The sequence below is a fragment of the Triticum urartu genome, chromosome 5 (genome assembly GCF_003073215.2).
Source record: "Triticum urartu cultivar G1812 chromosome 5, Tu2.1, whole genome shotgun sequence".
Lineage (NCBI taxonomy): Eukaryota > Viridiplantae > Streptophyta > Magnoliopsida > Poales > Poaceae > Triticum > Triticum urartu.
In genome coordinates, this window is record NC_053026.1 from 659,041,894 (window position 1) to 659,053,454 (window position 11,561).

General features: G+C 45.0%; 1 protein-coding gene across 1 annotated transcript; it reads right to left on the reverse strand.

Annotated features, from left to right (window-relative positions):
* Positions 1–3,154: 3,154 nt before the first annotated feature.
* LOC125506578 (outer membrane protein H.8-like) lies at positions 3,155–3,866 on the reverse strand. Its single transcript, XM_048671365.1, has one exon. The coding sequence runs from the start codon at positions 3,719–3,721 to the stop codon at positions 3,494–3,496; it is 228 nt and encodes a 75-aa protein (XP_048527322.1). The 5' UTR covers positions 3,722–3,866; the 3' UTR covers positions 3,155–3,493.
* Positions 3,867–11,561: the final 7,695 nt, after the last annotated feature.

Genomic DNA, 11,561 nt, shown 5'->3' on the forward strand with positions numbered 1-11,561 from the left:
CTCATAGGAATCACCCTCGATAGGTTCACACATGAGGTAAAATGTCAAGGTGAACTTGGAGGAATCACCCTCGATGGGTTCACGCTTGAGGAGCTGCACGACAGAGACATCATCGGGAGTGGTGAGTGAGGAATCACCCTCGGTTAACCACACTCGATGTGATACACTACAGAGATATCATCGTAAGTGGGATACGAGGCATCACCCTCGGCACTCGATAGTAGCTCTGCAGAGTCGTACAACTAAGAGGGGTGTCGGTGATGTGTCGGTCTCTGCTCGTTGATCACATTGATCGAGTCACCGGTAACAAAGCGGGGTAACAAGGACAAGGGTGAGGGGTCACTCATGGATCACTAACTAACCAATACTAAGCATATAGGATAACAACAAAAGTAACAATAGCAGGTTACAAAGGCTGTGCATCAGAATAGGAGCTATTGAACAACAGTAGCAAAATCTAATGCAAGCATGAGAAAAAAGAATGGGTGATATAGGAATGTTGAAGGGGGGTTTTTTTCTTGCCTAGAAGCTCTGCTGAAAGGGGCTGCTCATCAGGTGTGTAGTAATACCCGGGAGCAGCGTCGATCTGGGGGTCTACCGAAGAGAAGAGGGGGAAGAAAAAATAAATATAAAGCAAACAAATGCATCATGATGCATGACATGGCAATATGTTATGCTAGGGTTACCTAATGCAGTGCTAAGCATTACAGACGGAGCAGGAAAATATCTGGAAATATTTTCCCGGCTTTAGGTAGTTATCGGACAGAAGAACCGGAGGGGAAGGTTACATGTTTGCAGTGTTAGATGCATGTGACAGGTATGTGGATGGCATAAACCGAGTTGTCTTATTTTTCTGGTCATTTTTCATATATGAATTATTTTCATTCGAGTTATGGATTATTTTATATGAATTTTCAAGTTTTAAACAATTTCTGAAATTTAATTAGAAATTAAATGTCTAAATGCTAGATACACCCAAAAGTGTACCCAGACAGGCCACATAGGGGATGACTGGTGGGCCAGCTGCCTAGTGAGCAGGCTGACTGGGTCAGCCTTATCCACTAAAACAGTGGAGGGACCCCACACGTGCGTGACTCTGGCTATTTTCATAGTTAACTTTTAATCTCTGATTAATTAAGGGGGTAGGACCCACCTGTTAGTGTCACATTAGTTAACAGATTAAGTTTAAATTAACAAAACAATTAATTAGCGTGTGGAGGTCACATGTCAGTGACTGGGGTTGCCCAGTCAGCACATTAACTGGGTCAATGGGGTCAAACGGGGCCCTTGGGACCCACTCGCAGTGACCCGGGGTGGGCCCCAGGGCCGGCCACGTCAGCGCCGGCGCCGGAGCTGGCTCAGGCGACCAAATCCGCTGCAGAGGTGGCCAGGGTCTCGCCGGAATCCGCCTACGGGCCACGAAACAGGGTGTGGCCGGTCCCGTTCGAAGCGGAGATGAAGCCGTGTCAAATGGAGGCGGTGGCACGACCGGAGGTGGTCCGTGGCGTCGCCGGCGGCGAGCGGGGCGGTCGCCGGGGCTCAGCGTGAACGGTGCGCGCGTGGGAGCTTGAATTTGATCGAGCTAACGCGCGAGAACGGTACTACGGGCGACGGCAAGGTGAGTGGGTGCATGTGCGTGACCAGAGGGCCACCGGCGCACGACCGGCGACAAGCTCGAGCGGCGACTCGCTCGACCACGGCGGGGGAGCTCGCTAGCGGGCGCGCGCGAGCTAGATGAGAGAGGGAAAGGAAGGGGGCTCACTGGGGGCCTGCTGGTGTGCTAAGTGGGCTCGGGGGAGGCTCGACGACGCCGGAATTGACGACGAACGACATCGGGACCCGAGGTTGAAGACGACGGCGATTTGGCGATGCAGGTGCGCTAAGTGGCTGCAGATGGTGTAGCGGACGCGGGCGGAGCTCGTGGACACAGCAGATGGGCGCGGGGTCGACGGTGGCCACGGCTATGCCGGAGCCATGGCGACGGCGGCGCTCGGGTGAGAGGAATGTGCGAGGGAGAGGAACGAGCCAGGAGGGATATCTGGGGGCCGCCCCGAGGAGCCACGGTGGCCTCCTTATCCCCTCCCATCGCATGTAGCAGCGCGACCGACGAGGTGGCTATGCGGGGACGGGCACGGGCGCGCGCGCCCGGTCTGCCTCCTATAGTAGGAGGTTGAAGGCGACCGAGAGAGGTGGGCTGGGCCAGGCACTGTGCACTAAGGCCCAGTGCACAGTGGCCTTTCCCCTTTTCTTTTTATTTTCTTTTTCTGTTTTCTTTATTTGTTTCTGTTTTGTATTTATTTCAATAGAATGAGTTTTGTAAAATATGAAACTTGTCCAATTAATTACATTGCAATATTTGGCACTACCACAAAAAGTTTGGGAGAAGTTTGAATTTTTCATAATCGCAAAAGCATTTAAAAATGCTGATTTGGCACTGTTTTAATTGCTAGAGAGCATTTAAGCAAATAAGTGATGTTGTTTTCCTTGACCAATAATTTTTATGGAATAGTTGCTAAATGATGAACTATTTTGCAACCATGTTTGTGAACTTTAATTTTCACTTGCAATTTGAATTTTTATGGAATAGTTGCTAAATGATGAACTATTTTGCAACCATGCTTGCGAACTTCCCTGTACACACTTCCATGGTGTTGCCATATTGTGTCGTGTGTCGCCGTCAGTGTTGTCCGTATTGTGCCTACAGCCCTAGAGGCACATAACCTACCTTACTGATCAATTCTAGTTGTTGTGGTCGTAGACGCAATTTATATGACTTGTCGAGACTAACAAATTGTAAATAAATGAAAGTGATCTCTAGTTACAATGGAGTCTCTTTTATGTTACAGCAAAAACAATTTTCTAGTCGCTTGAAACACATTTTTGTTTGCGTACCCTAGACACAAGTACGATCGAACTAGGCTGAAGCGGTCGTCGTAGTCGTGGAAGCAAATTTTTCGGCTGACTCAAACAAATTCTAACCAGATGGAAGGAATCTTGATTAGCAACAAATTCTAACCAGATGGAAGCAATCTCTATTTGGCATGGAAGCAGTTTCAGAGCCTGGCCGAAAAAAGAAGATCATGTGTAGGAGGCGAGGCAATTAGAGTTACACCCGAAATGAGGATTGAAAACAAATTGTATGGAAACAAATTGTAAAGAAGTGGGGAATTTTCTGTTTATTGTTCACAATCGCTTCACGGTACAAGGCTAGAATTGAAGATGACAACAAGCCTTATGTTGAGAGGCAAGTATAACTACGTACATGACATTGGCAAAAGAAAGAGGAAATTTGATCTCAACAAAATTAAACGGGACGAACTATTCCCCTGAAAAGAATGCCATAAAAAGAAAAGAAAAGAAAATCTTGGATGGGGCGGCGTGGATCAGCACGCATGCATTATTACAAACAGAGAAAGGGAGAGCTCCGGTTCATCATCACCAGACGGATCGTTCTCTGTCCGGCGTCCGGGCATGCAGGGCGGGCGGTCATCGATCAGTCGGAGGTGCTGCTGCTGCTGCTGCTGGGCTCCGGTGCATCCGCAGCGGAGGGCTCGGAGGCTGGGGAGTCGGCGGCGGGCGCGTCGGCTGGCGCGCTGGCGGAGGGCGCCGGCGCTTCGGCCTTCTTCTCGGCCTTGGCCTTCTTGCCCTTGGCGTCGGCGAATGGCGCCACGGCGACGGCGACCAGGAGGAGGGCGACGATGAAGACAGCGGCGCGGGCCATTGTTGGCTGGTCCGGTGGGAGCTTGCTAGCTGCGGGCAGGCGCACTGCTTGGCGATGGATGGATGGATGGATGCTTGTTGGCTTGAGAGATGGAGATGGTGGTGGTGGTGTGGCTATGAGGGCCTCGCCGTGGTGTTTATATGCAGGGGACGCCGGCTATTTTTGGGCGGAGAAGAGAAGGTCGGGTCGCGCGCGCCGAAGGTGGATCACCATCACCATCACCATCACCATGCATGCTCATTCCATTGCTGATCGAGTGGGTGGTGCGGAGCGGGTGGCGGCTTATTATTCAACCACTACTATTCTTGTAATACTCCACACTACTAGGGCTGTCAAATAGTAATAGTAATATGCTTGTCGTAGATTTATTTTTTTGAGCGGTTAGTAATATGCTACATCACCCATGGTGTGTCTATATTTTACCGTTTTCGTTCGACAGGCGGAGGACCATCAAGCCAACGTTTTCGCCCACCTCCATCGTTCGCTAGAGGAGATAGGCCAATAGACCAGTTTAATTATTTTCTTATTATAAACAAAGAAAATACAAATTTATAAAACTACCATGATGTTAAAATTTTAAAGTTGTCATTCTACTTTATAAAACTGCCATTTCTCTAATTTGCAAATTTACAATCGAATGATTAAAAAAAGTGCCGTGTGATCTACATATTTTTTTTTATGAATTTTTACATGGAGATGTTTTACTGTGCGAAAAATGTCATGTTTTGGAGAATTTTCTTCTTTCTTTTTGCAATGGACCAAAGCAAAATGCCATGCTGTAAACTTCTTATTTATTTGGTTCACTGTGCAAAAATCATAAAACATGTCATTCCGTTGAAAAAATCCATGCAAATATTTTTTTGCATCTTCTTAATAAAAAGATTATCATGCCTAAAATAATAAAATTTTCATACTCTCAAATAAAAACTATCTCCTTTAAATAACAAAACTATTACGTTATTAATAACTAAAATGTCACGCTCTTAATAATAAAACTGCAATCCACTTAATGAAAAAATCGTGTTATTAATAATAAAATTCCATGCTCTTAGTAATAAAACTGCCATCGTCTTCATAATAAAAATGATATGCTATTAATTATTGAAATGCCATGCTCTTAATAATAAAATTTCCATGTGAGAAAGTAAAAAAAAAGACAATTCCAAAATTAACATGGATAAGTGATACAATTTCCCAGCCATGGGCATTACAAAAATACCTAAAAATTGCCATGTTCTCGGAGACAAAAAATGACATGGTTTAAAATAAAAAAGAATTGCCATGCCACCTATAATTAAAAGTTGCACATGGCAAGTTTAGAAGAAAAAAATCTCCCTAAAATGGGGACTTTTTGTACTTTCAAAAATGGTAAAAATTCAGGATTTTTTCCAAATAAAAATCAAATTTAAAACATGTTTTTCTTTAAAATCTTCTACTACTATAGTACACGGTTTTTTGAACTTTGACTCATCACTCGCGGTGATATTAAAGTATTGGTCGCTGATTTCTTACCCAACCAAACTAATCCAACAGCCGTGGTTTCTGGGATTAGCTTGGTGCGGCCGCGCGCCAAAATAAGGTGGACATGATCTTTCTGGAGTTATCTTGAACCCACTATACACCTGCACCCTCACGTTCTGTTATTGATGAGAGAAAAAGTTCTATGCAAGATCTTCCGTGGCTGTTTTGTGAAGCACCCATCGTGTAAAGTCATTTGGGCACCAAGCCACCAAGAATTGTATCGTGTAACCTTGATTGTTGTTTGATCGCAAGACATCACGTGCATAGCACGTACCATCTACTAGTACATATAGTAGTTTAAACGCAGGAGTTCACAACCCCCCACTTTAGTCGAGTGGGAAGTCCACCCCCACCCCCCCTACATAGGAGGTTGTGAATTCGAAACCCTGGTCACGCAATTTTTGGGAAAAAGAAAAAGAATGTTCACCAGGAAACGGGAAATAGTGAATGGCTCCAGCTGATCTCGTGGTGTCCGCCTTGCGCTAAGATACGTGCAACGGTGGGAAGGCGTTTGCTGGGGTGAGCCTCCTGGCGACCATTCGCCAGTTATCATTTTCGTTTTTAAAAGAGATAGAATAATTGGAATTTTCATGACATATATGAAGGTATGGAACATGAAAGTTAAATATGTTCAAACTTATTCATATGATGGCATTGGCGTCATCTTTTTTGGGGTGTACGGTTGGTATATGTCTCCTGTGCATAAGATAGGATAGGAGCTTTGCTACATCGACGGACAATTATTTTTTATGAGATAGCGGCAGCAAAAGTAAAAGCTCGCGCGTGCTCTCTAGCATTGTGTCTTGCCCGTGCACCACAACTAGTTCAAGTTGATGTCACAGACTATCTATCTATCTATCATTTGAAGAAAGAAATGGCAATCGTTTCAAAGCTCATCGCAGAGTGGACACATGACAAGTATAATTACATGACACTGATAAAAGGAAGAAACAAAAATGCTATCTCGGTCAAAAAATAAAACGGATTTTCTCCATAAAAACATACTTCCAGATGAAAAAGATATACAGCTTAGATGAACACGCATTATTATATTACAAAAATGGAAGAAAAATGTGCTATGGTTCATGGTCGTTCCCTGGACGTGGAACCGTAGACCGATCTCAGTCGGAGCTGCTGGGCTCCGGCGCAGCGGAGGGCTGGGAGCGTGGGAGGCGGGGCTTTCAGAGGCGGCCGAGTCAGCCGCCGGCGATTCGGCCTCTTTATTTTATTTGTTTTGAACCGGGCGTAACCCTTTTTCATTACTCATCATAACAGAAATACAACCAGTTTCACATGGTAACCAGGAAGCCTACAAAGGGAAAAGCGAGTTCAAAGCATCACTGGGAAACCCACGACAGACACCCGTCATCGAGCAGTCCGCCATGAGGCGAAAACCCAGCGACATCATAAACGACTACAGAGGCCTACAAAGTTTAGCAATTCATCCATTACATGCCTCATCCAGATAGTCCGCCACAAAAGCTCACGTAGGAGCAAACTAACAGAAGTTTAACGGTAGACCATCAGTCATTCAGCAAGCCAGGCAAAGGAATGACACGAAGCACCAGGAAGGCTTAGACCAAAACTCAGAGAGACGGCACCCAGCACTAGTAGAAAACGGAGCTTTAAAACCGGTTCGTAAGGGCCTTTAGTGCCGGTTCCATAACCGGTACTAAAGGTTGGGCACTAAAGGCCCCCAACCTTTAGTACCGGTTCGGCACGAACCGGCGCTAAAGTGCCACCACGTGGCGTGAGCTGGCGCCCTGGTATGGGGGATTTAGTCTCTAATCACCTCTCTTAACTGCTCAAGTGTGGATCACTCATTTCAAATCATCTAACTTCCCGACCGGTCACCCATCCCTCTCACTACTCCAGCCCGAGCACGCTTAACTTTTGAGTTCTATTCTCCTTCGTTTCCAAGTCTGCACTTGTTGTTTTCCTGACAATAGTAAGATGTCAATCCTATTAACCCTCGGGAGTTTAGCTTGAGCATGAAGTCACACATTTCACTGTTTGAGTTTGAAACTATTATTCTAAAAAACAGTAATTATTTAGTAACACGAATATTTCTTAAATAAGTTTGACCACAGTTTGACCATAGTTTGACCAGATTTGACCAAAATTAAAAAAATTGAAATAATTATTTAGTAACACTAATATTTTTGAATAATTATGTAGTAACATTAATACTTCTTGAATAAGTAGTTTGACCAGATTTAACCAATTTTTTTTTAAAAAAACTGAAATTTGACCATATCTTTTTTTCCTTTTGGAATTTGAGGATTCTAAAAAATTCCAAACAGGCCGTAGGCGGTTTCCATCGGATGCGGATTTTCGTGCTGAATTTTTTGATATATTATACGTTTTTTCCGACATCGTATGCAAAAATTATAGCCGTTTTACATTTTCCCTACACTTTTTGCAAAACATGTCCAAATTTAAGTTTTCGAATTTTCCTAACTAGTAGATGTAGTAATATAACTACCTCTTGAAGGATTTTATTTTTTTGAAGTTTTTATCATTTTCTTTTGATTTTTTCAAAACTGAAATGGCGATACACCGGGGGGGGGGGGGGGGGGTAGAGTTTGAAAATTGCCCTATAGTGCCGGTTTGTGTCTTAAACCGGCACTATAGGTTAAGACTCTTTAGTGCCGGTTGGTGACACAAACCGGTACTATAGGTTAGACCTTTAGTACCGGTTAACCTATAGTACCGGTTTGTGTCACAAACCGTCACTAAAGGGGCTCGTGGGGCCCTGGCCTGACGCCAGCCTGCCACCGCCCCTTTAGTACCGGTTCGTGGCGCGAACCGGTATTAAAGATTCATTACGAACCGGTACTATTGATCACCGCCACGAACCGGTACTATTGATCACATTAATGTCGGTTTTTTTACAAACCGACACTAATGTTCTTCACATTTGACCCTTTTTCTACTAGTGCAGCTGTATTCGGCCTCTTTATTGGCGGTCTTCTTGTCCTCCATGACGACGTTGCGTGCCTGCGCGAAGGGCGCCACCGCGACGGCGACCAAGAGAAGCGCGACGATGAAGAGGGCGCGACCCATGGATCCGGCCGGCTGGTTGGTTTGGTGGGCGCTTGGAGCTGGAGGTGCTTCAGCGTTGGATACTTGTTTGCTTGCGTAGTGGTGGTGGTTAGTATAAAGTTAAGTCATTTATTTTGAGACGGAGGGAGTACATGCTTCGCCATATGTGGCGTTTATATGCAGGGCACGCCGGCCAATTGTTATTGTTAGGGAGGCGAGGCGAGGCGAGGGCGTCGCGGTGCGCCGTAGTGGCCACTGACGGTCGAGCGCCATGCGGCTTGCATTGCATGTCGTCCAGTAGGTCGCTGGCGATTCCGACTCCACTGGAAAGCAGGGAATTTCTTTGTCTCAAACAAAAAGAAAGCAGGGAATTTCTATTTTTATTTTATTTTTTCTAGGAGGAGGTCTCTAATTAGGATAGTACAGTACTACTCAAAGTGGTTTTTCTTTTGCTCGGATTTACCGAAAATCAATTTTCTATTACAAGGCAAAATGAGACGAGCGTGGACATTGACATCACAAATAACAGAATGGCTTGAGCAACTGATCAAAGTTTATTTACCTCCTGCTATGGACAATAGTTTCTCTTTTCATCCATTCACCAATTGGTTAATATGATCTACTCCCTCCGTCCCATAATATAAGAGCGTTTTTGACACTAGAGTGTAGTGTCAAAAACTATTGCCACTTCAAATCGACAGAAAGGGCATGGCCATGCCGTCAACAACTGGGTCGCCAGTTTCCCCCCATGTATGCCGCCTCCAGCCTTTGCATCCTCTGCGATGACGGGAACAAGATCCATTGGCCTCCTCTCTCGGCCATGTCCCATCCAACCCTCCTCAATCCTCCCGATGAATGATTCATTGTGGTCATCATATGGGGAACGAGATGCGCATTCTGCAATTCGTCCTTCGACGGCGACAAGGTCTATAATTCCAGCCTTCTCTTTCAAAGGGTTACATCTTCTCTTTAGTATGAAACAAAATTGGGGTTATAAAGATGTTGTTTCATCAATAACGAAATTATGGGCTGTGTTATGGACCCTATTGCCCATGTCAATTATGGTCGGATATTGAACATCTCAAAACAATAGCCTCATTGTAGTTTAGCCAGTGAAACATGTCACTAATAAATTATCACGAGTATCCTCAATGTGGAGACGACTAGTATCTTTATAATCATTGGTGGGCTTCTCTGCAATGATAAGTGGGTGCCCTCTTTGCAAACAAGTGCAGGAATCAGCGGCTCACCTTCTTTTCAAGTGTCGGTTCACAAGTCGAATTTGGAAGGAGGTGTTCTCCTGGCTGAATCTTCATGTCGGCGGGGCGTACTGGCATAGTTTCCACACAGTCTAAGACTTGGTGGGAAGGGGTCATCAACCATGCGCAATAAAAGAAGGCTTCTCTCCCACTTTGTTGGATGGGAGATCCGCAAAGAAAGAAACGCGCATGTCTTTAGAAAGACAAGGTGGGCCGGTGGTGGTGGTAGTTCACGCTATTAAGGAGGAAGCGTCGTTTGGGCTTTTGTGAGTGACAAGCACTTGAGTGAACTAATGCCGCGAGAGTAGTTCGTTAACTATCATCTGTGTGTGTATTCTTAATCTCCATAATAAACTGGGAAGAAGAGACCGACTATCCTTGTAGGATTGCCTCTTGGATGCGTTGCTTAAGCAGCTGGATCGACCAACGAAGGAATGAATGAAGGACCAAGTCGTTGAGACGAATATGTATGTTCCATTTGGAGATGTGTTCTTACTTATAATTTCCTTATTATATTCTGTTGACAAGTAGTATGGGTGTGGTGCCAGAGTAGGGAGGAAATTAATTCCCCCTCTGTCTATCTATCTATCCTCGATGTATACATAGGTCAAAGCATGGGCATACACGATGGACGACAATACTGCTCCAAACAATGAAAATTCGTATGCATGGACTAAATAATGCTCTCCAGGATTGATTGATTGATTAGTTTTTGGTGGGTGTTTGGTTTGGACACACAAACTCGATGGATGCATACATGGGCATGGCATCCTTCTCTCTTCTCTGCCGGCATTATGTAGTTAAGTTGAGTAGCTATTGCTGTCGGATCCGATCCGACGGCTCATCCTTATAGGAGTGCGTTGATGGGTTCATATACATGTATGTACGTATAAATATGAATTATGGATCATGGCCTCTTGACTGAGTGTTGCCGACGCCGCGACGTCCGTCTGACTCATTCACACATGACGTATGTATGTATGTATGTATGTATATAGGCTGGCTGGCTGTCCAACAAGCAAGGGAGCAGCTGGTGGTTGCATGCTACCTCAACTTAGAGCATCTCAACTTAAAGCATCTCTAGCAGATCCCGTATAACACCGACCCGCAAAATGTATTTACAGTTCAAGCGCCGGCGCGGGCGGCAGCAGGGTCAGACCCCGCAAAACGAACCTGTAAAAAAGATATTCATGGAATATGCTTTTTTACGGTCGGCTTTGCGGGGTCTGCTCGGGCGCTGCCCCGTCCGGCTCGTAAATCCGAAATTTGCATATAAATTTCACACATGAAAATGCATTTCTTTGCTTTTTTTATTTCCTTCAACGGCATTTGATACATAGTAATTAACCAAATCTTTGTTAGAATAGTAAGATCAAAGAAGACAAGAACCATAATTATACATTTTAGAAGATATCCAACTTCCATAACTGCTCCAACTAGTTGAAGCAATATCTTCTTCATGCATTCGTTGTTGATATGTGGATTCTTGATCTTACATTCTTCTTCTTTGGTTTCAAAGAAGTAGATGTTGCTTCCCCTCTACTTTCTTCTCTAATTGCACATGCAGCCGCATCATTAGACGCAATTCTACTAAGGAGTGCACAAACATCTATTAAGTTTCTTTCTATCAATGAATCAATGTATTCTTCTTCCCAAAACCAAAATGAGCATCCATCTTTCTACGCACATGAGGATGTTCAAAATGAGCTATCACAATTGAACCGGAGAATGCAGTGACAAAGCCGAATGCAAACAACACATACCCCGTCGTTTTCGCATTTGAAGAACACCCATCCCGGGTGCTTCGGCATGCCAGAAGTTAGCCGCACCACTGTCCGCGTGCAGTCATCACACTGTATTAGCGGCATCAGTGAGCCGACGAACCGCTGCGTGAGCGCCGAGCCCAGCGGACGGCCGGCCGAATCCCTGCGGCAAACCGATGTAACCCTAAACCCTAAACCTTAAGCTCCCAAGAGTTAAAAACACCGCGGTAACACAAGTAAACCCAAGCCGAC